At 35.3% G+C, this 25,997-nt stretch overlaps 1 protein-coding gene across 2 annotated transcripts; it reads left to right on the top strand.

Moving 5' to 3' along the window:
- Nucleotides 1-1,792: 1,792 nt before the first annotated feature.
- LOC117321798 (tubulin polyglutamylase TTLL11-like) lies at nt 1,793-25,236 on the top strand. Of its 2 annotated transcripts, XM_033876371.1 has the most exons (9): nt 1,793-2,332; nt 6,907-7,012; nt 7,823-8,523; nt 13,124-13,332; nt 13,545-13,738; nt 14,944-15,193; nt 16,202-16,305; nt 17,693-17,725; nt 21,962-25,236. In XM_033876371.1, the coding sequence occupies exons 1-9, from the start codon at nt 2,066-2,068 to the stop codon at nt 22,354-22,356; spliced, it is 2,259 nt and encodes a 752-aa protein (XP_033732262.1). In that variant the 5' UTR covers nt 1,793-2,065; the 3' UTR covers nt 22,357-25,236. The 2 variants fall into 2 exon arrangements, with proteins under 2 accessions (XP_033732262.1, XP_033732263.1); XM_033876372.1 differs by lacking the exon at nt 17,693-17,725.
- Nucleotides 25,237-25,997: the final 761 nt, after the last annotated feature.

The raw sequence follows: 25,997 nt of genomic DNA, 5'->3' as shown, positions 1-25,997 counted from the left end.
GCTGTTGAGATGTCCACTTTCTTCTCTAACAATATACTATATAAGTTTGGGTACAGTTTAACTCGCAAAACAGGTGAAATGCTGACGACGCCGTCGGAAAAGTAACGCCATGTAATTAAGTGTATACCTATATCTCGCTTTCGCGACTATTTCGTCGAGACGGCTAGAATGAATGCCCTCCGCCAGTAACGCAAGAAGTCCAGAACTACTTCTCTGTCAAAAAATAAGTATGATCAATTGATCACAAGATTAGACTGTTGTGTATTTTTATATAAAGTTCAAAGCTGTGTCCCAAACATTGTCATCCTACATGTTCAGTGCATTGTATACATTTTCCCTGTGATTTTTTTTCTTTTAGATTACCACTGGAGTTAGTCAAGCCTCTCCAATTTAGGTCCTGCTGTTTCTTGTGAATTATCTTAATCAAAATTCCTAAATGGTCATACTTCAACTCGCTAACAGCTGCGTTTACGTGCCGAAATTTTAGAGACGCCATAACAGCTGTTTGTTAAATCTTGGCGATATCTGATACCCATCGTGTTATTTTTATTTATTCAGTGCAATAAAATTAACTCAGTATTCCGATTTTAAGAGAGAGAGAAAACCCCAACCCGAACCATTAAAAAAAATAAAAGATTAAAAAAAAATAATCTAAAATGTTGTTTAAGTACTATTTATTTCAAGACAGGTATGCATATCTTGTATCTTGTGCAACGTATATTTTCAGAGATGTCGAAAGTTTATGTATGCATTGTTATATGTGAAACTTATCTTATAACGAATCCATAAATCATTTTTGGCTCACCTGTCACTTCTCAGTATCCTTGCAAATGGAAGACATCACGTCAACGCGAAGAACGGTTAAAGTACATCGTGAACGCGACATAGAACTATTTCGCACTGTCGTGTTTTTTGTTTGGTTTTTGTTTGTCGCGCTATCGCATTTGTGAGTATGGCAGCGCACGTTGGCCGAAATCAGCCACGACACAACAGAAATATAAGATTTTTAACGGTAACTTCTGAAGACATATCTTATCAGAAACGGATGTTAAAAACGCATCAAGTCCGATATGCATACAGGTACCAAAGAAATAGATAACTGTCTAGATGTGTCAAATGAACTATATGAACTATCGGAAGAATTGATAAACGGAACATAAGTATAAGGGGTGTAAAGTTTTTGAGAATACACAATATCTCTTGTGCAGATTACTGAATTGCGATTAAGTTTAACTTAAAGGAACTGTTTATAATTAATATAATGAGAACACTGTTAACATCACTATTGTGAAATTTGTAAGGAAAGAAATCATTCTTTATCAGTGTGTCAGGATTAGTCTTGGATGGTCCACTTTGTTCTTCTGCATGTAGTTTGTACAATTTTCTATATTTTCCAATGAATTATTCCAGCTACTTCTGCTACTTTTTGACATTTTTATGTCAAATACGCGAATCTTTTAAATTTATTCAGTGTACTTTTATGATTTGAATATATATAATTTGCTTTATAATGTGTGCGTGTATCAATGGTGTCAGATTTATATGACAAAAGGCAAGTTCAGTCAAATCAAACTAAGGTTTTGTTCGATCACTGTCTGATCTGCTTTCTATCTGTGGTAAGATTGGCGATGTATATGTATTTGACTGTCCGATATCCCACACAGTGCGTACTATAGAGTCATGAATAATTTATGCCGTGTATCCTAAATTGATATACGCTAATTGTAATTGCTACCGGAGTAGCGTCCCTTCGCGGATGTACGGATCAGCGCATGCTGGTTGTCATGTCAAAACAAAAGAGCGTCACAATGGAGGACGGAATGTAAAGCAGATCTCAAGTGTACAGCATGTGTGTCATGGGTTAATTACAATGACAGTTTGAAGTGTCACTTTACATAATTATGACAATCTTTCACAAAGCAGTAAGAAATGGTTTTACTGTATGACAATGGCTAAATTTAGTACACGCAGTTACATATAATTAGGTTCATTTATAGCAGGTGCCCGTTCTCATAACGGATGTAGTTATAGGCATTTTCTATCCTGAGTGTTACACTGTGCCAAAATGACATCTCATTCACGGGACTACAACACACGGTCTATAGACCTCGGAAGTCTAAAGAAGCCAGAACCTTTACAATTCAAAATGACGGATTTTCGTCGTGATCTGCTAATACGAAGTAAGCGGGAGCAGCACGCGCGGAAAGAGAGGCTGAGGGCACTCTCGGAGGCAAAGCACCTGTCAAAAAACGCAGTCACCATCGACACGTCTCGTGGCAGATCCAACATGGAAGTCCTCAGGTTGTGCATAAAGGAACTTGGCTTCAGAGAGGTAAACATAAATTCAAGGCTATTTTGCATCTAACACAGACAAATTTAATTTTATTCTAATACTTAGAATTAATTTTGATCTCCCTAACGTCTATGTATTTTCGGTTTTGTCAAGAGAGCAGAACCTTTACAGAGAGGGAAAATTCAGGGCTACAATGCACACATAAAACAATTATTATGTTATACTATTGTTGTGAGTACATTGTTTACGAGTAAATGGGTGGTAACCACAGGAATATTTAAAAATGTAAGGTTTGAATTATTTCAATATTTTCTTGATTTAAATTCTAAAGAAAAATTGCCATTGAAATTGTCTATGTCACATTTAACGAGACACCTGGGATATAGCAATGTTCACAGCTTCTGCTCATTTTATATACCCTGTGTAGACATAGCAAAAAGGTCTAGAAGAAGATGAGTATAATTTAACTGAGACAGACATGTGTACAGTGTAATAAACCTTATAAATGTACATTGATCCTTTGACATTTTAAAACCAGAATAATGTTATTCAACCAAATGACCTCAGAAAACTCCCTTGGTTTCTAATTTGAAATTGCCACTGTTTGAACACTTTGTATCAGAAGAGTCACCTATAAGCTATCTCTTTTCATTAACTGGGATTAGCCTGACAGTCTGTTTAGAACCATGACTGTTGTCTTGTTGTGTTTAAATGATCACCCGTCCAGTTAGTTTAAAATGAGCACAATCATTTTAGTTTTATTAACACGTAATACATGTACAACTTCACTATATTAGTACAAATTGTAGGATATTTCATGCTGTCGACTTTTTGAAATTTCTACAGGAGATATCATGTATGTTCGAAATTTTAAGCAAAAGAAAAAAATACATTGACCTCATTATAGAATATAAACCATTGTCTTTGAAATGCATGTATTTGAAGCTCAGTGACTGGGAACTCTTTCTTCTGGACTACCAGTAATTGAATTTTTAAAATCAAGAGTCTTGTTTATTAATTGGGAGGGTTAAAGGGCTTCCATTTGATCCTTGACTAAGAATTGTGGAAGTGCAGGAAATCAGCATTTTCTCAGAAATCTAAAGGGTCAAAACAGATGTTACCTGTAATTTAACTTCCTCATTCAAATCCAAGATTGTCAAATCTAAAAAAAGTCACCTTGACTTTAGACAAAAAAATGGCTCATATAATTTTAAAATAGTGGTAAATGGCCTATATATTGTTTTAAAGTGTATATACTTCCCTAAACCAGTAAACCTTGTCTCCTATGTCTTAAATTTTGTATGAGAGAAACAGTGAATTGTCATATATGGAAATTGGGTCTTGAATTGCTCTGTATAAGGAGTAATGGCCTTTTGTTCCATTTTTGGTACCAAAGTCTGTCCTGAAGTAAGGGACTTCATTCATAGTAATACTCTGCCTAAATATTATTACAATATTTTCACAAATTATAATTTTACTAAGGCATTTCTATCCATGCAGTCACTTGCTTGTTTATCTTAGCCAGAGTTTTGTTTTTGTTTTAACTTATAGCTTGTTGACATAAGAGATTATTGGCACCAAGAGGGATTGCCAGTTATTTAAGCTAGGTAACTTGTACCAATATCCCATCAATACATTGTCATTTAACTTATGTGTATTTAAATCATTGCGACAAAATCATTGTGGTGGATTTCTAGTCAAGTGTGCCAACACACAAAGGATGATTGGCAGATTTGTTTTTGTGTGGCAATATTGGCATGGTCGATTAGGCGTTTACACATGCCATACCTACACACCATCATAGTTTTAAACTGTACAGTCTCTTGATGGCATGAATACTTTTTTATCATAAAACAGGTTTTAAAGTCTAAATAATTGTCACACAGATAGACTAGACTACTTTTAGTCTATGTATAAAGAAATCATGTAAATTGAAAAAAAAAGATATGTGCTAGAGCCTAGATGTGCTAGTACGCCAGTGGTTCATCATAAGATTTAAGGTAATAGTTTGTCAAAAAAATATTTGTATGTACTTGTTTTGTAAGGTTTTTCTAAGGTTTTCTAAAGTGTGTTTAAAAAATCTCCCAAATGGAAATTCCAAAATATTGGCAGCTATGAAATATTTATGAGTGTCAAAGCATTTAATTAAGAAATTTCCAGTTAAGTGTATGCATTGGAAATTTCGAGGGGATTTTTTTATAGGCTTGGCTGTAGTCTGCAGATAATTTACATCCCATTTTTTTCCATCTTTAGTCTAGCTGAACGAAAGATGTACTCATCTTAAGGAATGAGAGATAGTCAGATATTATAGCCATGGTCAAATAAACATGATTCAGTTCAAACATCTTCCTTGCAATTCCAGAAGTTGGGCTTATGTTCTGTGAAGAGGAAATAAATGTATTGAGACTGTTTAACCAATGGGTTTTGAAGACACACAAACATATATACATGTGTATTCTATTTATGACAACCATAAAAATGGAGTGTAGATTTGTATGTACTTTATATTGGTCGTAAAGAGATTTCTAAAGAATTTAAATAAATGCAATCAGCAATTCTTGCTAGATTTCATTGCAGTTGACTTTATAGCTTTTTAAAATAAATTGTACCATAGTTGAAGTCTGAGCTTTGACAATTTATGTCATAATAGTCTTAGAAGAATAATTATTGGATTGACGTCAATAAACATCAAACATTGACAACGTTACAAAAATCTTCCTATAGAAATTCTTCTAATGTGATCAATTTTACGTTTTCTTGGCTTAAGGTCATATGTTGATAATATTTAAATTTAGAAAATGAAAGTTCACATCATAAGTGATTTATTTCTCAATAGTTTTGTTAACTGTACTATTTTCTAAACTTAGATCTGATGGCATTAAGATGACGACAGCTTTCTGTAGGATTGTACAAAAAACACAAGTTATTAAGCACTTTCCTATACAGATTGGGGGTTAAATACAGTAGAGAAGATATGTAAAATATTGTTATAGTCACAAGTTTTGACAAATACTCATGATGCAGAAACTAAGATATTGAAGTCAAAAATAAAGTGCGATGATTTTTGTCCTGTTTTAATTTGTACATACCAATATACCAAATAGCATAAGGACATAATGAAAGATCAGGTCTGGTTAGAAGACCTCGATCAGAGCAGTATGTAAATTATTTTTTAACATAACTGGTACGTATTTGGTTATTGATGTTATAATAATTAGATTGATAATGATTTAACCATTTATCTAAAAAGAAATATTAGGGATTTTTATCTTACTTGGTGATTTGCTTTTAAATTAATTTCAAGGAAGATTTATAACAGGAAAATGTGTATACCTCCTGGGTTTCTGTTTAAACAGTGTCGCCAATACTCTGATAGATGGGGACTGTAGTTATTATACAGAACAGTTTAAGTTGATAACAGAAAGTCTGAAAATCAATAAAGTTCTGGAATCTGGTGGCTAAGTTTGGAAAAAGCTTTAGAATAGAGTAACTAGTTACATATACAATACATACACCATTCTTCCGGGCGGGTACCAAGTTTATCTTCTGCTTGCACTACATAAATACAGTGTCAACAATAGATGGCTTTACGAGGAAATGATTATGAACTTGTTGAGATATTTTAAATGTTACCTCCCTAATATGTTCCTTGTGATTGATTACAGAATTTATCTGACAATAGGCCCATGTCTGGTAATAAGCCCATCAGTGAAATGTCGACCAACACTAGCTCATTGTCCTGCAAAAAGCCCACCCCTACTTCGAATCAATGCTCATGTATTGACCGTTTGGACTTTTTACAGGATGAAAACAGTGGCGATCAGAATTTGTTAAAACTGATTTTGGGTTTGCATATTAACAAAAGGTCCTGTGGGTAATCATAGACTATGGCAATAATAATTACAATATATATAGAAACCAACTAATGATAAATTGTGACAAGTACCTGTGTATTTGTTATAGATGAAGTCATAGATCCGTCACACACAACTACAGAATTATTTAAATACAGCTGTATATATATACACGCTACACAGCTAGTTTTTGTAATTTGAGACATTCAATAATAATACATTCACTTCCCAACCTAGCCAGGATAAAGTTATAAATATGTGAATTAGAAATATATATAATTAACACCAACAAAGGAAGAAAAATAAATATATACACTATACGGTGCTTATAACAATGGGTAAATATATACCAGGGCTTGAGACAATGTTTGATAACTGGAATATTATCACTACTGAGCTCATTTTTCACTATTACAGCCAGGATTCAATTCTCAATCAGAATATCAAATATTTATAGCCAAAGATTTTATTTTTTTTTGGAAGGGGGGGTCATTTTACCATGAGGGGGGTCATTTCACCATAATGGTATTTTGACCCCGGGGTCATTTCACCATGATTCGAAATACCATGCTACACCGGTATTATTTTTATGTAATTTTGATCACATCATTGTCATTTAATTCTTCTCTGGTTCCGCTTTGGTCACTGTCAAAGTTTAACCTGTTTATATCTTTTGATACCAGTTCCATTAATTTTAGGAATTTCAGTTCCTGTTTGGTCGCCACGAAAATTTGACGTGTTTTATCTTTCCATTTTCAGTTCCCGTTCGGTCGCCGTGAAAATTTGACATGTGACATCCACTGGCATGCCTGTAACTTTGACGAGAACCCAGAAGTGTACAATGGTGCTGTCAACAAGTTTCCAGGTGTGTTAACTAGTATTTTACCTGTAGAAAATGCAAATTATTTGGAAATAAGATTGGTTGTTTATTCATAAAATACCTTAAGTAGGAAAAACCAAGGATGAACAATTTTTTAGTAAAGACAGTAGTAAAAATAATGATTTATAGCCATGTAATGCTTCAAATGGGAAGTCCTAGTTGTTCATGGTTGTGTATCATTTGCTGTTTTAAATAACAATGAATTCAGGACAATGAAATAGTCTGTCTCTGTTATATACACTTGACTGTAATTGACATCATAATAAAACCTACAGATCAGTCACTGTGTGAAAATGTTTTTTTACCTGCCCCAGCCACAAACTGGTCTAATTTAGGCATATATGTAGTATTATGTACCCTTCATCCATCCTCACATCAGTTTTAGTGATAGGATACTGATGCTTTGAACAAAAATTCCTTCATTGTTGATCATCAATGCTGTGAAGTCAAATTAGAAAGCCATAATAAATAAAATCTTTCATCAAATATTTTTTTTCAAATTTTGACATTTTTAGACTTAGATTTCTTTGCTACAGTCTCAAATCAAGGTTTAAGGTTTTGGTTAGGAATTTATGCAGAATAAAAGATGTTGATATTTTACATGCAGAAAAATTATGTTTCTACCTCAAAGACCTCTTTCTGAAAGAGGTCTTTGAGGTAGAAACATAATTTTTCTGCAGTGAAATTTGACCTTTTTTAACTTTTGATTTGTTTTGAACTTGATTTTGCATTTAAACTCATTTTCTGGTGAAGAAGTGGCTTCTAGTTAAATCAGTACATGTTTTTTTTTTGTAGGAATGGGAGATATCTGCAGCAAAATGTCTCTGTTCCGAAGTCTGGACACAATGAAGGAGCTGTTTCCTAATGACTATGACTTTTACCCACATACCTGGTACCTACCTGCTCAGTATCATGAGTTTTCCGCAGAAGTGCGCAAACTTCATGAGAAAAAAGTTAAACCTAGACCAACATATATTGTAAAGCCAGACACAGGGTCTCAGGGTGATGGAATATACCTGATAAGAGACGTCAACGAGTATAACCCAAATAACAGCAAGTCCCATGTGGTACAGGAATACATGAGTAACGTTTACCTCATTAACAACTATAAGTTTGACCTGCGGGTTTATGTGGTGCTTAAATCCCTGGAGCCTCTTCAGATCTACATCTGTAAGGAAGGACTCGCCAGGTTCTCCACAGTGCAATATGAAACCCCCACAAAGGGAAATATTCATGAAACTTTTATGCATTTAACAAATTACTCTCTAAACAAACGTAGTGCCACATTTAATCGATCAGAACGGGAGGATGATGGGAGCAAACGGACGTTGACCAGTGTGTTGCGTCGCATTGGAATCAATGGTCATGATACAGACAAAGTCTGGACTAACATTGAAAAGTGTGTGTGTAAAACTGTTATTGCCATACTGCCAGAACTCAAAGTGGAGTACCAGGCTACTATCCCACCTAACAAACCGGGACCTCGCTGCTTTCAGGTAAGTCGCCTGTCAATCATCGGACTGGTGGTCCAGTTTTACTCCCTAGTTGTTTTTCACTTATATGATGATACATTTTATTGAACAACTTGAAAGTCTTTAAAAGCATTTGAAATATCCCTGAATGTCCTTGATAAATATATCCATCAATGCTTTTATTCCTTGTACATGCATCCCTTGATGCCCAGGATCCTTGCATTTTAATTGGTCTTTATGCTTCATTCTTCACTGTCCTTGGTCCTTGTAGCACTTTATGCCCTTGACCCTTGCCCCTTGTACACCATAATGCCCTTTGTCACCCTTGACCTTCTATCCCTGAATGTCCTAGACCCTTGTATACTTCAATGCCCTTGACCTTCTATCCCTGAATGTCCTTGACCCTTGTATACCTGAATGCCATTGACTCTTCTATTACAAAATTGTGCTTGACCCTTTTATCCCTGAAAACTCTTGACCCATATATACCTCAATGCTCTTGGCCCCTTTGTCCTTCATTGTCTTTGGTCCTCCTACCCCATTGTCCTTCCATCATTGTAGTTGGCTTATATACCCAAGGTGGTTAGCTTGGTGAAAGGCAAGTGTGTTACCACTGTGCCACATGCACCGTACCATGAAACAATATACTCTTTCTGCATATCATGATAACTTATTGTTAAGGGCCACCCATGATAAGGTACCAATATTTACAATTTCATCATGCTATTAAATGGTATAATTCTGCTTATTTATATATACATGTATATCAATGAAATGCATGTCTTATTCATTAGGGAATACAGCTATATATCTCAGTTTTGAATGCTAGCATTATAGATGTCTTTTTGTTTTTGTCAAACATATTTCAAAGTATATGTAATGTAATCTTTTAACAGCTCATTATCTTAAAGAATCTGTTTTAACCTGTGAAGAAAAAATGTATTGTTGTTTCATATGGGAAAAAAATAGAAGAATAGGCAATTGTTTGAAATTTAATTAACAAAGGGATAAGGTATCATTGTGGATGGCTATCATATTTCCCCATTTGGTGATCATATAGACCCAGCAGTGATTTACGAATAGGTGTATCAGTAAAAACACGACTTTATTATGGTGGTTTGTGTTTCGCGACATTGGCGACCTGCCCATGTGCCATATAAATGGTACTGACTGTTCTTAATACAGTAGTTGTAATAATTCCAGGTTACAACTGGGAAATTTCATAGGTAATTTAGTGTATGACCGACGAGTATTTATACCACTAGTTAATAGTTAATAGTGTCTGAAGTCACTAAATTCAAACGCAAATAAACGGTAACAAAAGAGGGATTATACGTAGTTATGATGTAAATCAAGAATATATATATAGGTCTAATGGAGAGATTTACTTTACTTAACTGAGATAAGTAATTCCTCAATGTGCTGTAATTTGACCCTGATCTGCTTAACTCTTAACATTCCTTTATTAAGCTGGCAGGAGTTTTGTGAAATGTGAATTATAAGGACTTCATCAGATTCTCAATATATAGAGGATATCTAACAGTGTCTTCAGTAATACCAAATATATTTCACGAGTGGGGCTAATATTTTGATATTTTTCACGAGTACGCAGCACGAGTGAAAAATATCAAAATATTAGCCACACGAGTGAAATATATTTGGTATTACTGAAGACACTGTTACATATTCTGTTTATTACATTTTTTATCAACGAAAAACCTATCCCGTATGCTAACTAGGCCTACAGCGAAAGTTTGAAAACAAAAAATGGTAGTTCCCCCTGTCCAGGTGCTGACATATATGTCGGGCTTTCTGATTGGTCAATTATTTTGGTATTTTCTAATCATTAATTTGATTGGTCAAATCAGCAAAAGTGATATTTTTCACTAATATGATATTTTTCACTAGAGAAAAATATCACTTTTATAGAATGAATAATTTTTGATATTTCACTGGTAAAAATGTAATAAAAGCCTATGCCTGATAATAGCCAACCAGTGTCTATTACTGTTCAACAAAAATGCTAAAAGTATTATTTCATTGTCTAAAACAAGTCCACCTCCTACTTTCAGTCATAGTTAATTATTATGTCAGACCATTGAATTTATTAGAGGAAAAACCCAGTTCTTTACTTTTATAAGGAAACTGTGATGGCTCAGTCAGTTAGAGCAGCAGTCACATATAGCCTTAGGTGAAGATCCGCGTTGCATGGTTTGACGCTCCCTACCCATGTCAGTTTGTGTTCCTCAGGAAGCTGAGAAATGGGCTGGTCTGTGCTGTTGAGGTTGTGCCCTAGGGCATGACACTTTACCCTTATTGTACTGAATGGCATGTGATGGGCCTCCTGTAAGTTTTTCAGTGAGGTAATCACTGACTACTACAAAGAGACGCCGACTCAAAATGGCTCTGGCTATTAACAGGACAATAAACCCAGACCGGCATACAATCAAACATTAGGAAGCAGGCATGCACTGATTCTACTCTGGGAAATCTATCCTGAAACAGGACATTTAAACTTTGTGTTGTTAATGTATAAGGTTGTCTATATGATGTCAGACATCTGTGCCAGTTTGATGGTCATAAACATTTTATTTATGAAATGATACTTCACAAAAAATGACCTATCAAATAATGTCATGCCAATACTGTGTCGCTGAATAATATGTCATTAATTTATCAAATTGATCGGTGGTAGGCGGTAAACCCTGACACATTTGTGTACTGGAAGTCAGTAAACCCTGACACAATAACTCATGGGTTAGTACTACTAGTACGATTCTGGTGCTTAGTGGACCAGGGTTAAGTCACGCATGTATTAAGTAGAATGGATATTGTGTCGTAGACTGATTGGTAAAATACAATCTTTTTGTCGTGGACCTCAAAAATGTTAACTTGTCAAGTAGGTTGATGCTCCACACTTAAAATGTAAAGAAAACAACATTTTTATTAGCAACCTAATGTTTAATAAATAAAAACAAAACAACAAGTAAACGAACAGAAAGTTTTCCTCAGTTTGCACCATTTAAACATGAAAATGTAATTATTAAGAGAAGTGTTAATGAGTTTCAATTAAGCAATGGCCTATCAATTGTGATTGGTTTTATATACATGTAGTAATGGACTGTGGTATTGATCGTGCTGGGGTAGTTTGCCCTGTTTAATTTACAGATCATATTAAAGTGTGATGGTCACTATTCAGATTTATACTGTATTATTAATGATGATAGAATTTCATCATTACAAATTCATGTGTCTCAAACAGCCCGGAGTACTGTATAGAATGCAGTACATTGACGTTTTCCTGAAGGGCTAAGTGAGCTGTAAATGATACCATTTTGTGCTACATCTGACGTCACTTCATTAAAAACCACAACATCCTAAATTGTATAGACTTAGGATGTTTGATATTGCATTTATATCCAATCTGATATGGAATATTGATATATATACCTGTATGTGAAAGGATGTTCTTTCTTTGAGTAAAGGTTTTTACAATACTTTTTGCTGGTGGAATGGTTTTGTCTCCCTTTGAGGTGAAGGTCTGTAGGTGGAATGGTGTTGTCTCCCTTTGAGGTGAAGGTCTGTAGGTGGAATGGTGTTGTCTCCCTTTGAGGTGAAGGTCTGTAGGTGGAATGGTGTTGTCTCCCTTTGAGGTGAAGGTCTGTAGGTGGAATGGTGTTGTCTCCCTTTGAGGTGAAGGTCTGTAGGTGGAATTATGGTGTTGTCTCCCTTTGAGGTGAAGGTCTGTAGGTGGAATTATGGTGTTGTCTCCATTTGAGGTGAAGGTCTTTAGGTGGAATGGTGTTGTCTCCCTTTGAGGTGAAGGTCTGTAGGTGGAATGGTGTTGTCTCCCTTTGAGGTGAAGGTCTGTAGGTGGAATGGTGTTGTCTCCCTTTGAGGTGAAGGTCTGTAGGTGGAATGGTGTTGTCTCCATTTGAGGTGAAGGTCTGTAGGTGGAATGGTGTTGTCTCCCTTGGAGGTGAAGGTCTGTAGGTGGAATGGTGTTGTCTCCCTTTGAGGTGAAGGTCTGTAGGTGGAATGGTGTTGTCTCCCTTTGAGGTGAAGGCCTGTAGGTGGAATGGTGTTGTCTCCCTTTGAGGTGAAGGCCTGTAGGTGGAATTATGGTGTTGTCTCCCTTTGAGGTGAAGGCCTGTAGGTGGAATGGTGTTGTCTCCCTTTGAGGTAAAAGTCTGTGCTGATATAGGTGGAGAGATGAAGATGTAGTCCACTAGATAGGTAAATGGTTTGTAAGAAATTTGAAATCACAAGCAACTATAGCCAGAAATTTAAAGAAAATTTTCCAACTCTTGTATTTTGCAACTACATGTATTTGACATCCTATAAAACAATTTGGCTTCATTTGTATTCTGTTCTCTATGTACAGGTTTGACTGTAGTTAGTTAGGAATTCTGAAAGCTTCCTCAGACTTTTTGTTTTTCTCTTATGAATAGGATACCTATATCAAAGCCATTCAGAACATCATGCACCTCACTGTTGTGCCAGCAGCACTTTCAACTGTAAACATCTATAAACCTGACATATATTGTTTTAATGTTTAACATGTATATATCCTTAACTGATAATACAAGCAATCACACCTGTATGATTATTTTCTTCCTTTCAGATCCTTGGGTTTGACATCCTGTTACTAGACAACCTTAAGCCAATCCTACTGGAGGTGAATGCGAGCCCCAGTCTCAGTATTGATGGCGAACAAGAGGTGTCTCCTGGCGTGTTCGAGTATGTTACCTGTGCACTTGATGAAATGGTGAAGCGCCCCCTAGTGAGAGATGCTCTTTTGTTGATGTCACCCCTCAATAAGTTGAGGTCTGGGTAAGGGTCAAGGTCATTTGCCATCAGTTTGGTAGAGTTAAGCTGAAATGTAAAACATTTTTTATTGGTCTAAAATTGCAATTCATCTATGATTATTTTAAGCCTATGTTAATTTTTCATCCATAAATATTTCATACTTTCTAACAGAATGCCATTAAGGCCTGTCAAGACATCTTGATGATAGATATAAATCAGCATACATTTTTTTGCAGATTCATGAGCAAAAGACGAAAGCGTAAGAGAAAGAAGGGAGGTCACTCCAACGGAAATGGCTGTCCTGAGCCGGTACAGCATCAGAGGACACACATCCTCATTATCAAGGCTGACGAGTCTGATGAGGAGAAGAGGGAGGTGGATGTCACACAACAGATGTCAGAACTCAACAACGAACTGGACTTCACCAGACGTATGTCCTTATCTGTGTCATATTATATAATTAACGACCATACATTGTTATCTGTGTCAAATTAATTACCATACTATCAATGAGTTAATATGATGCACAAAAACATTCTTTATCCAATCAGTTAACACAGCGACATATACATACTGTAGTTATAGACCTGTAAGATACTTTGTGAGACTCAATTTTCATAGGAACAACGATAGCTCAGCTAGTAGAGTATTAAACTAACATACCCAGTCGCTTGTGTTTCTCAGGAAGCTGCATTCTTAGACCATAGACCATGTGCTGTCATGGCTGTACCCTTTTGTCCAAACACTTAACCCTTAATTTCTCTGTCTTTAAATGACCTTAACTGTTGAAAGGACATTAAACAATCTTCTGGGGGAAGGGGGTGGGGGTATCTACCAGCTACCTGCAGGGAGCTCTGCCTTAAAATGACCCAGAATGGGGCATTAAATCAACGATCCATCAATCAATTAATACCAGAAGACAGTGACACATACCAAAGCTGTTTGTGATTTCATAAGAAGTAGGTTATCAATGATTTGGAGGACAAAAGAGGAGTTGAGATCATTGAAAGCACAGAGACATGGCAGGACTTCCCAAGCATTGTCAATCTCTATGTACAAGTATTATGTGTTTCTAGTACATGTATATATATTATATATAGGTATATTGAAGGTGGGTTGTGAACTTTTGTCATAATAATGGTTCAAATAGTTATGTTATAGCAAGCTGTTTGTTTGTTAGGTTTATTGCCCCATGAACAGCTAGGGCTATTTTAGACTCCTTGTAGTAGCTGGTGGCTATCTCACTGAAAACATGCAGGAGGCCCCTTGTGTGCCATCCAGAGTGATAAGGGTAAAGCTTCTTGCCCAAGGACACAACCAGAAGAGCACAGACCAGTCTGTTGTCTAAGCATGCTGAGAAACACAAACTACCATGGGTAGGGAGTGTCGAACGTCACACCTGAGGTTACATAGGCCGATTGTCTTACTGAGCTATCACAGCCCTGTAATGACATACTAGAGTAACATACTGATATTAGTTACCATATAATGACAGGGTGTGTGTACAATTAATTCTGACAAATATAGCTGCCAGTGGTACACTCAATTCAGTTTTAATTATAGTTTCTATAATTGTACTTTTAGGGAACAATGGTTTAGATCATCATTCTAAAGTGGCTTTCTTTATTCTTCCAGATGAGAAAGATGAAGATGATTTATTAGACAGTCACACAGAAGATGAAAATTTAAATGAGGATGAAAAATTTGTTAAAATTTTGGAAAAATTGTCAAAAGAAAGCTGTCTGAAGCAACTGTATCCTGCAGTATACGATGAGGAATTTGAGCATTTAAGGATTCTGGAACGAGTCGCCAACCTTTTCATCAGCTTTCTAGGGGTCAGAGGGTCACTGAGGATTGGGCCAACAGGCTTCCGTACCTTTGCCAGGTAGTGAAATTATCTATACAGAGTCACTGATTTTAGCCTCATCATTAGTTAGGCTTTACATTTACAACACTGTTCAAATGATTATTGTCATTTCTTATTCCTCAAGAAGTCCACTGGACAAATTGATTTTATAATTGATATGTAGGTTTCCTCCTTGTTTCTTGTTGCACATGGTCAATATAAGACTATAACTGTTTAGAAAACAGTGACTGACAGGTGCCCTTCGTGGACTTTGAGTTATACAAGAGGTATGTGTAGGTTATAACTATTTCTCAGAAAATATGAAAAGTATGTTGGCACAACAGCTGTACAGAGAAAATAAAAATCTGTAGCTCTCATGTTTAATTTTGTATTAACCAGAGAGGAAGAACAAAACAGCTGCTAGATGGCCATCTTGGATTTTGACTCTTTTCCTTTTTTTTCGCTCTAGAGGGACTGGCGATTCCAGTCCCCACTCTTGTCCTGTCATAAGCTTTTTCAGAGGTAGCAAATATATTTCTCCTTCTTAATTTCTTGAGAAATTCTTGTCTGTTTTGCATATTCATACGATTGCAGGAAAAAAAAATTATACTCATCTCTTTAAATTAGAACATTTCTTCAATTCTCAATTCTTTTTTATCTATGATGACATTAAAATACTGTACATAACACAAGGACTTGGCATGAATTCTCAATCAATGGTCCATATATATAAATACTTATGTATGGATTGTGTATGTTGGGAATATGCACTGTGAATTAAAACATAGCATTTTTTTCTAGTATGAAATATAAGCTACTGTATGTTACAGCAGTATAATACCACAGTATAAAATATAAAAGACCCTCTCATAAAGAAAACATGATTAAAATGATATACATAATGATATATATATGGCATGATATGAAATTGCCCTCTTAGATTGTATTGTAGAAGCTATATAAAGTACACTGTAACAGTAAATGTTGACATGTACATATCCCTTTATATGAAGATTTCATGCCAGTAACATAGAATTTGTATTACAGGAAGTGTCGCCTGAGTAGACGGGGCATCACAAATGCGGCAGTAGACATTATGTATATAGACATGCAGCGACGCTGGGACCACATGAACCCTGATAGGACATCTGGTAGGTCACACTATCATGTCTCACCTGTCTTCTGTACTCTTACACTTCCTTGTCATACAGGAGCTTTCACATGTGTCGTATACATACACATATGAGAGTTTGGCTGATGGCCCAGGAACATGATCGGTCAATGAACCTTTTTCTTGAGAATTTGGTAAAATTTCGTGGAAAAATCATAATAATGTAGATATCTTTAAACAATGTATATAAAATTTGATTCTGAGGTGTCGGTTACACCCGATTGCTTTATAATCTTTGTACCTTTTTCTGATTCACACACTCTTCCTAATTATTACAAACTCTGACTGAGTGATGAATGATTTAGATAGACAGATTTGGGAAGCAAGGGAGACAACTCTCTCTTTAATATTTCATTAGAATATGATGTTGCTGTAAACCAGTCGACATATTTACTTGAACGATTGCAGTTTTGCACACTTTTGTATATGATTTGACCACTTGTTTGATGTGAATACCTGTTATTACTATGATGTTTTATCCAGTAGTTTAGTCTGTCCAGCATGCCTTATTGTAGTATATTAAAGTTTCTAGAGCTAACGAGATTTCAGAATTTTTTTTATTAAAGAAATTAATTCATTAAACATATTTTGACTGTACTTTATGAAATGTCATAAAAATATATGATTTCCTCAAGATTTCCACAATCCATGCCATTAAATGTATATGTATATTTGGCCTAATTAATGCCTATTGCCGATAATGCTGTATATAATTGCCTTATGTTAATAACACAGCTAAACGTTTTATCTTATAATATCAGTAATTTAATTGTGGAATTTAATAATTCTTGAAGTAGTGCATTCAGTTGTTTAAAAATAGATAATATTGTTCAGTAAACATGCTGGCTTTAATTATACTGTACAATCAAATAGCTCAGTGTAGAATGTATAATTGTTTTATGACAATTGTAGTATTCTTTTAAAATAGTGGTTATCTCCCTTTAAACAAAAATGTCTTGATTATACATACTCGCTTTACGATGGTTTTATAAAAAATCTTTATTGTATTTAATTTGCTAATTCAAAATGGTAAAGCATTTTCTTCCTGATTGTAATATGCTTTATCGAGAATTACTGGCAATGATATTGTTTCTGCTGAATGTAAATAGAAAAACATTAATATTATTGGGCTGATGGAATTAATGATCTCAATCTCTTTAAAATTAATTTTACTGAAGTATTAACAGTCAACTTACACCAAGCATCTGATTGTATGGTACCAGCTACTTACACTACATACAAATACTATTTACCTTTTTATTTTCTGCCACTGATTATATTATCCAAGTTTTTATCCAACATCGATTTTGATAACAGTATCTCTATACCCATATTAAATATGCCTTTCTCTAAACCTGTATATGCAGCCATGTCAGAGAAAAAGTCCAAGAGTACCGTAGGTGGGTGAAATATTGTATGATGGGTAATTATTTAGTGTCACCATGGCAATAGCTGCCTAGCAACCAATATCCCATGCCTTCCATACTAGTTATCATGGATCCTTTCTGATTAGTCCATATATACTGGCTTGCGATGTTCACAGGATCTCTCTCATTTTTTAGATAACTCATTAAATTGTGCTTATCATTAACATGAAATCGCTTTTCTTCAATCAAAATGACCTAACATTTTCTTCTCTGCTGTAAGAGTGTTCTAATAAACTTTGTGGTTTTGGTGCATTCTAATGTCATAAAGTCTTAATAAATGCACATTTTAATATTGTCAGCAATTAAATAAAGACCTTGTCGAGAGTTTGTTTGGTATTGTTTAAAGTCCTACTAACACAATGTGGTCATTTAAAGATGGGATCATGTCAAGCTAAAATGACCAGGCTTGTTTTCAAAAAGTATGTAGTTTTTAATGAGATTGAAAAAAAGTAGTCAGACCTTGTTATTTCCAAAGTCAGTGAGGTCATGAGAAACATAAAAAAATATCCCAACTATTCAAGGTAACTGAATATATTTCATATAGAACTTTTACTCTCGCAACTGAATTTTTTGTTCGGGGCTCGAATTATCTGAGATTTGAGATAACGAAATTCAACAGTATGTTGCAATTGTAATAATTAAGAAGAAGACAACTGATATACACATGTACTTCAAAGCATCAGATCTATACATCAGCATTTATTGATATATTAGTTATGAATATGTATTATAATGTATATAATAAATTTATCAGTGAAATATCTTGATAAATTGCTCCTATTTTATGAAATATATAAATGTACAAAGTATTTATGTTTCATTTTTCAAGTACTCACATGTATCACTTAGTGACAATTAGAAAATCTAAATGTAGATATATGTGATGTTTGCAAAAAATATATATATCATTCATGTAATGAAGTTAGATTCACCTTTAATATCGGGATATAAAAAATCAGGAGTGGTTTTATATTCTGTCTTCATTCTGACAACACTATTGTATAACCTGAACTGCAGACAAACTTAATTTTGTGCCACGTGATATTTGTGACAGCTTTTGGCATAGGAATAATTCATGTCTATGAAATAATTTGGTGTTTTATATAGCTGTCTCAAATTAATAATATCGACAAAAATGTTCTGGTTCTGAATTCTGATTTAAAAAATTTCACACTTTCAAATTCTTAAGGAATTTGTTGGTTTGCAGTAAACAAACACAGCTTGATTAATGCATAGAAGCTTTCTTTGTGGTCTGGGTTAGTTTAGATTTTTCTAGTCTTGTTGATGGTCTGGGTTAGTTTAGATTTTTCTAGTCTTGTTGATGGTCTGGGTTAGTTTAGATTTTTCTAGTCTTGTTGATGGTCTGGGTTAGCTTAGATTTCTCTAGTCTTGTTGATGGTCTGGGTTAGTTTAGATTTCTCTAGTCTTGTTGATGGTCTGGTTTGTCTCAGAATATGATCATGATGGGCCATGCTTTCGTCTGCATAGGATAAAGGGTTTGCACTGAACAATCTATGATAAAGGGCCGGTTTGGTCCATGCTGGTGTGAAGGGTCTGTACTGGTCAATCTCTGATATAGGGCCTGGTTTGGTCCATGCTGGTGGGAAGGGTCTGTACTGGTTAGCCGGTGGACCGATATAGAGCCTGGTTTAGTCTATGCTGGTGTGAAGGGTCTGTAGGTTTGGTCCATGCTGGTGTGAAGGGTTTATAGCGAGCTACCGCATATGACATTTTGTGCCATCTAGCGTCCCGGAAACCAGATGATGGGACCGACTAGCACATTTTCGGACGGGATTCTCATCTGGGAGGCATTGTAGCAGAATTTAGAGAGAAATTGAGATTCAGGGGGGATTGATAATGAAAATATGACCCATGTAGTGTTACAAGGAGGACCATAGACCGGACAGATATGGACATACATTCTATATTTCAATGGTAGCGGTATATATCTTGGCTCGGGGTACGGTGGTATGCTGGTTGTACTGCTAGCACTACCCCGGTTCAATGTGTGGGTGTGTGTCTGGTTGTTCTGTTGTCACTACCCCGATTCGGTATTCGGTGATGTGTTTGGTTGTTCTGTTGTCACTACCCCAGTTCAGTATTTGGTGATATATCTGGTTATTTTTTGTTGTCACTTTCCCGGTTCCGTGTCCTGTGTCTGTGTTTCGACTCTTTTATCTAAATAATGGCTCTACTCCTAATTTTTTTTCTCGTTCGGCCTTTTTTTCTTCATTTTTTACAAAAAGACCAGAAATTAGGGGGTGGAGGAGATAACATTGAGTTATCTCCCCCTGATCTTTATTCTATATCTTATTTGTTTATATTTCTGAGTAGCACGATTTCTATACTTGGCTATTAACCAAAAGCCATCACTTTAAATTCAAAGCTTATCAAGATATTAAAATTTATATTTCAAAATTAACTCAATTTTAATGTGGTTTTCTCTTAAGAATTTCATATCAGGTACCAATAGAAGAATCAACCTACCAGCCTAAGACTTGCAGTCAGGCACTGCATATTTTGATAGCATATCCTATGGTTCTATCTTGTTCCAGAAAAGTTATATTTGAAAAATGTAAAAGATGCTATAGGGAACAACCAACCAATTGAAAAAATATATTTTTGAAACAGCCCCTGTGTATAGAACGTTGAGCCAAGGATAAAATGTCTGGCAGCCACTGATTGGCCAGTATGTTCTGAAGTGAGAAAATAGATATGTAGCCTGATAGGTAACTATCAATAAGAAATGTTGATATAAATTTCGTAAGTCCGATTGTTTTTTTTTCCCGAAAGTTCACGTAATAATAGTAAACAGGTAAACATTTAAGATTTTTGAGAATTTTTACTACGAAATTCACCTATTTTCAAAATGGCTACCCTGGAGAAAATTTGAGCTGAAGGACCCAACTTTTTTTTTTGATTAGGTGTTATATCAGACCCTAAACTTTTGTTATAAACCATAATCGTCATATTCAATTCAAGAATTTGAATGAAATAAACCAAAACGTTAACACTAAAGTCTATGGGAAAACAATTGGTTGGTTGGTCTCTTGTACTGGTCAGCCTCCAATTTAGGGCCTGGTTTGGTCTATTTAGGGTGAATGATCATAATGATGGGGGATACAGATATGACACCAGCAAGTCTTGATTTGTCTGTGTGGTAATAACGACTTTGTCAGTATTGGAGTTTGGTAGTAAATATGATATAACCTACATTGCATGTAGCAGAGAAAAAAAATCTATTTTTGAAACCAGGTTGGAAATATTTAATTGAATAAAATCTTTTTTAAAGGATTCTTTTTTCAACAGAAATAAATTGAGTACACAGATCTATGTAGATAAATCATGCTTATGCATAAATTAAGTGAAAGTAACTGTTTAAACATCATGATTATGATTAAAAATAATGATCGAAAAAAATGTGTTCTCCGGGGGTCAGTCATCAGCATGTTGTACTGTATGTAGGTCCCCTGGGGTTTGCTATAAACATGTTTTACTGTAGGTATGTCCCCTGGGGTTTGTTATAAACATGTTTTGCTGTAGGTAGGTCCCCTGGGGTTTGCTATAAACATGTTTTACTGTAGATATGTCCCCTGGGGTTTGTTATATACATGTTTTACTGTAGGTAGGTCCCCTGGGGTTTGTTATAAACATGTTTTACTATAGGTAGGTCCCCTGGGGTTTGTTATAAACATGTTTTACTGTAGGTAGGTCCCCTGGGGTTTGTTATATACATGTTTTACCCGAGAAAACATGTTTCCTGTGTCTCCTATAAAGTGATTTCATGTATTTCTCTACTAACTAATTTGCTGCCATCATCAAAATGCTGCTTTTTGAAAAGATTGACTTTTTCCTGAGATTATCGACCATTGGTTTATGTACACATACCATTCAGCTGTAATTGACATATTTTTTATACTGCTTATAGTAATTTAGATATTTTTACTACTTTGGTTACAGTTAAACTTTGTGAAATTATAAAGTCCATGTTTAACAGTTTTACTAATCAGTATTATCTATAAAATTTACCATTGTACTTTAAAGATGATTGATTAGGTACACTGATATTGTGGTAATGGTTAAGAGTAATTATATAATGGTTTGTGCAAATTACCAGTGAAATTGCTAGATGATTATGAAGGATAGCAATTAACATTTTTATCTCTTTGATGATATCAAAATTATGAGCTTATTCATATTCTTTTGCAGGATTGTGTTTCCAAGGCTTTCTTGATTCATGCCTGGAGATTGCACGTAGGAAGTTCCCTAGTCAATCAAAGATAGAAATGTTGGAAACCCTTGTTGACTTTTGTGAAAACAGCCTGAATCATCAGGATGATGACGGTAAAATGCCAAACCTTCCGAAACTTCACTTCCGACGTCTCGGCCTGGCATATCGCCCATCAGGGTTTCAAGTGTATCGCAGGACTACAGACTGTATGACCGAGGAAACGGTTCAGGATTTGTACTCAGCAGACAGTCGCTCCACAAATAACTCATCTGATGAGATTGAAAACTTTCTCCGTCAGCGTAGGAAAAATGCTTATCGACCGACAATGATGAGATACATGACCCGTACCTCACTTGTACAGTCACCAGAATAGTGCATTCATGACAAACCAAAATATGAGAAATATCAGTGACAATCATGTAGGATCTATAAGTTGCATCCTGGGTACTATCAACAAAATCCTGGGTACTCTCAACAACATCCAGGGTTAATATTGAACAACATCCTGGGTACTATCAACAACATCCAGGGTTAATATTGAACAACATCCCGGGTTGAACAACATCCTGGGTACTCTCAACAACATTCTGGGTACTATCAACAACATCCAGGATTAATATTGAACAACATCCTGGGTTGAACAACAGCCTGGATACCATCTTTTTTTTACATTTTGTGTTTATAGTGATAAATACAGGTGGATTCTTTCTGTGACAGGGTTGTATACTTCCTATTATGTAGTTGCGATCTTCCTGTGATGGGGTTATGTACTTCCTGTGATGGGGTTATGGGGTTATGTACTTCCTGTGATGGGGTTATGGGGTTATGTACTTCCTGTGATGGGGATATGTACTTCCTGTGACGGGGTTATGTACTTCCTGTGACAGGGTTATGTACTTCCTGTGACGGGGTTATGTACTTCCTGTGACAGGGTTATGTACTTCCTGTGACAGGGTTATGTACTTCCTGTGATGTGATTGTGTACTTCCTGTGATGTGATTGTGTACCCGTGATGTGGTTTTTCCTTCCTGTGAAAGGGTTTTGTACTTGCTGTTATGTTCCATGTCAAGTTTACCTGAAACCTGTGATGTAGTTGTGCAGTTCCTGTTAGGTGGTTGTGTACCTCTTGTGATGTGGTTGCCATGGTTACTCATCTATTTTCTGTCTATCAAAAGTGTATACATCCCTCCCCCAATCATGTAGAATACACAAGTAGTTTTGAGTAGCTTTTAGATAAAGAATTGCTTAAACACTTGCCAATCATTTAATACACATATTTGTGTAGAAGTATTACTTGTGATTTGTTGGTGCAATATAATTGGCTCGGTGATGCTATTTTACTACATAATAATAATAATGCCTACAGTATTTATGACTTAGTGTGCTCATATTAACAGCCAGCTGAGGTGGGAAGCATCTTTATAAGGGAATAATATTTCAAAATAGGTAATTAAGATCATTTTATATATCTACTTGAATTATTCATCCAGCTAGTAAGTAATAATATTCATAAAAAGGCCTCAAGTAAGTATCTGAATGTCTTTCTGGATGCGTTCGAAACTTGATATACACTCTGTTTTGTTCCTGTAAACAGTGCATGGTATACATTGTTATAGAGATGTATGATTATAGACAAACTGAAAATGCTGTTGATATTGTTCTAATTAGTAATTTTAAAAGTGCTTTGAAGTATGTGATATATTCATTGAACCTGTCCTACTTGTCCTACTGAAACAGAGTCATATGTGTTAGAGAGTATTATAAAGCTGTTATTGATACAGAAAACACATTTAGTGGGAAATCCTATTTGGCTTGTAATTGAGTGGGACTTATTTCACTCATTCGAATGACACCACATTATATTGTTAGAGATATAGGTTATCTTGGGTGTTTTGCTCATATCTGGGGTCAGGGTTGGGAGTGGACTCTGGTGTTGAAAACTTCCTTTTTTAGACCCAATGTATACAAGTCAGAAATATGATAAAGATTAAAGTTATTGATATTTGTGGTTAAACCTTTAATATGTTTTATGTATTATTAGGTATTAGTTGGTAGGAGTGGGGTGCAAATGGAAGCCTTACTGTTTTGTGATATATCATATACGACTCTGGATCCATTGATGACCTAATACAATCAGCTTCCCCTCATCACATGGAAGGTAGTCCAATTCTCACTTTTGATAATCTAGCACGAAAGTGTAGCTACATCAGGTTTCAGTTCTTGCATATAAAAGTGTTTCTCCAGTGCAACTTCATTTCTGAAAAATAGCAATTGCGACAAGAACAATCAGATTTGGGTATAATTCTGTGACTTCTGTAAACACAGGTATTTGTAAGTTATTTATTTGTTGTTTATATTAACCTGTGATATTCCACTGAAAGCTGTGATAATGAATTTTTTTTGTGATCCACTAGAGACAATATCCTTTAAAAATTTGTTAATATTGCATTTGATAAAATAGTTGTGATGTTGACCATCGATACATGACTTATTTATACTGTAATTGAGTGACCTCGACCTTGGATACAAGACCTTCATGTGATGTCAGTGACCATGACCTTGGTTATAGGACGTACTAGTAATGTGAGTGACCTTGACTTTGATTACCCGAGAACTAACTTGACTTAGTTCCATGATATACTTGTGACCTTGACCTATGTGACACCAGAACTTATTTGACCATAGTTGCATGATCTACAGGTGCTTTGAGTGAACTTGACCTTAGTAACATTATCTTATGGTGATGTGAGTGACCTTGACCTTAAGTACATTGTCTACTGGCGATGTGAGTGACCTTAGTTACATTATACACTTGTCACATTGTGACTTTGACAATGGATGAACAATCTCCTGATAACCTTGACCTTGGATACGTGACCTTGGGTTGATGTGGTTGACTTTGACCTTGGATACATAATTTAATGGTATTATATATGTGTCATAATTATCATGACTAATACATTTATTAAAGCATTCAATATGTTTGATGAGAACTGTATACAACTATGTACATTCTCAGTCTACAAGGATGTGTGGGAAAGTATGTTAACTATTTATGACCAACTGTACATATGTGTGTAAGTGTGTGTTACCAATTATAAATATGGGGTTAGACTGTAGATATCAATCACTGTGATACATATGAACCATGTTGTATGTTATATCACTTGTTTAAGAGAAATAAGCAGTATCATAACTGTTTGTGTGATGTTAATAAAAATAGGAATTTTGAAAATCTTCATTTTATTGTTCATTTTGGTCTGTTTGTCTTGTTTTATTTTTCATGGCCATTCTATTCTGAACTAAGTAAATGTATATAAAGATATGTACATAAAGAAAAACTAATTACAAACAAGGAAATAATATAAATATTACGTCTTTATTGGTTATGTGTAAAACTGATCTTTTCTCTCGTTTTCCTTTTAAACATTTGTATCCTTTGTACAAAATATAAGAAAGGTCTAAGAAGAACTTTGAAAAATAATGACATCAAACAAATCACTTAACATCATGGCCGTTAAAAAATCTCCCTATATGGTATGTTTCGATTTGTGCTGAACAGGAATGAACTCTCACATAGTCATTTCCTCTGTTAATTACAAAATAGATTTTGGCAGCGTTACTTTCACACTGCCAAGTGTGGATTGTCAACTCCGTTCCCTCTCTGCTTTGACCCAAAAATGAAACATCCGCCTCTAAAACCGGAAATAACCACATTTCTGACACACATTAGAAACACGGTAGAAACCTGCTTTTACAAAACCGGAAGTACTCTTGGGTGATAACGTGACCATGGTTGTCAATGTCACTGTGACGGGTCTGTAATTTGTGCGAGAACACCTGCTTAGGTACAATTATCGATGGAGTTTTATCCAGTAAAACTGGAGTCTTATCAGAATTGTGTTTATATTTCCACAAACCAGTCCGGGTTTGGGACAGGTTTCTTGCTATCGTTGCAAATAAAAACAAACTTAGAATTAGCCTGTGCAAACAATGTTCCAGTTTCCTCTTCTG

This window comes from Pecten maximus, chromosome 2, assembly GCF_902652985.1.
Source record: "Pecten maximus chromosome 2, xPecMax1.1, whole genome shotgun sequence".
Classification (NCBI taxonomy): Eukaryota; Metazoa; Mollusca; class Bivalvia; order Pectinida; family Pectinidae; genus Pecten; species Pecten maximus.
The sequence above is the reverse complement of the archived record's forward strand: the minus strand, read 5'-3'. Positions and strand labels throughout refer to the sequence as shown.

What these genes read in the sequence shown, in the direction of transcription:
- LOC117321798 (XM_033876371.1), top strand. Translation starts at nt 2,066, where the DNA reads ATGACATCTCATTCACGGGACTACAACACACGGTCTATAGACCTCGGA. An exon ending in CTCAATAAGTTGAGGTCTGG is followed by an intron (nt 13,333 to 13,544) that starts GTAAGGGTCAAG and finishes ATTTTTTTGCAG; the next exon opens with ATTCATGAGCAAAAGACGAA. An exon ending in CGAACTGGACTTCACCAGAC is followed by an intron (nt 13,739 to 14,943) that starts GTATGTCCTTAT and finishes TTATTCTTCCAG; the next exon opens with ATGAGAAAGATGAAGATGAT.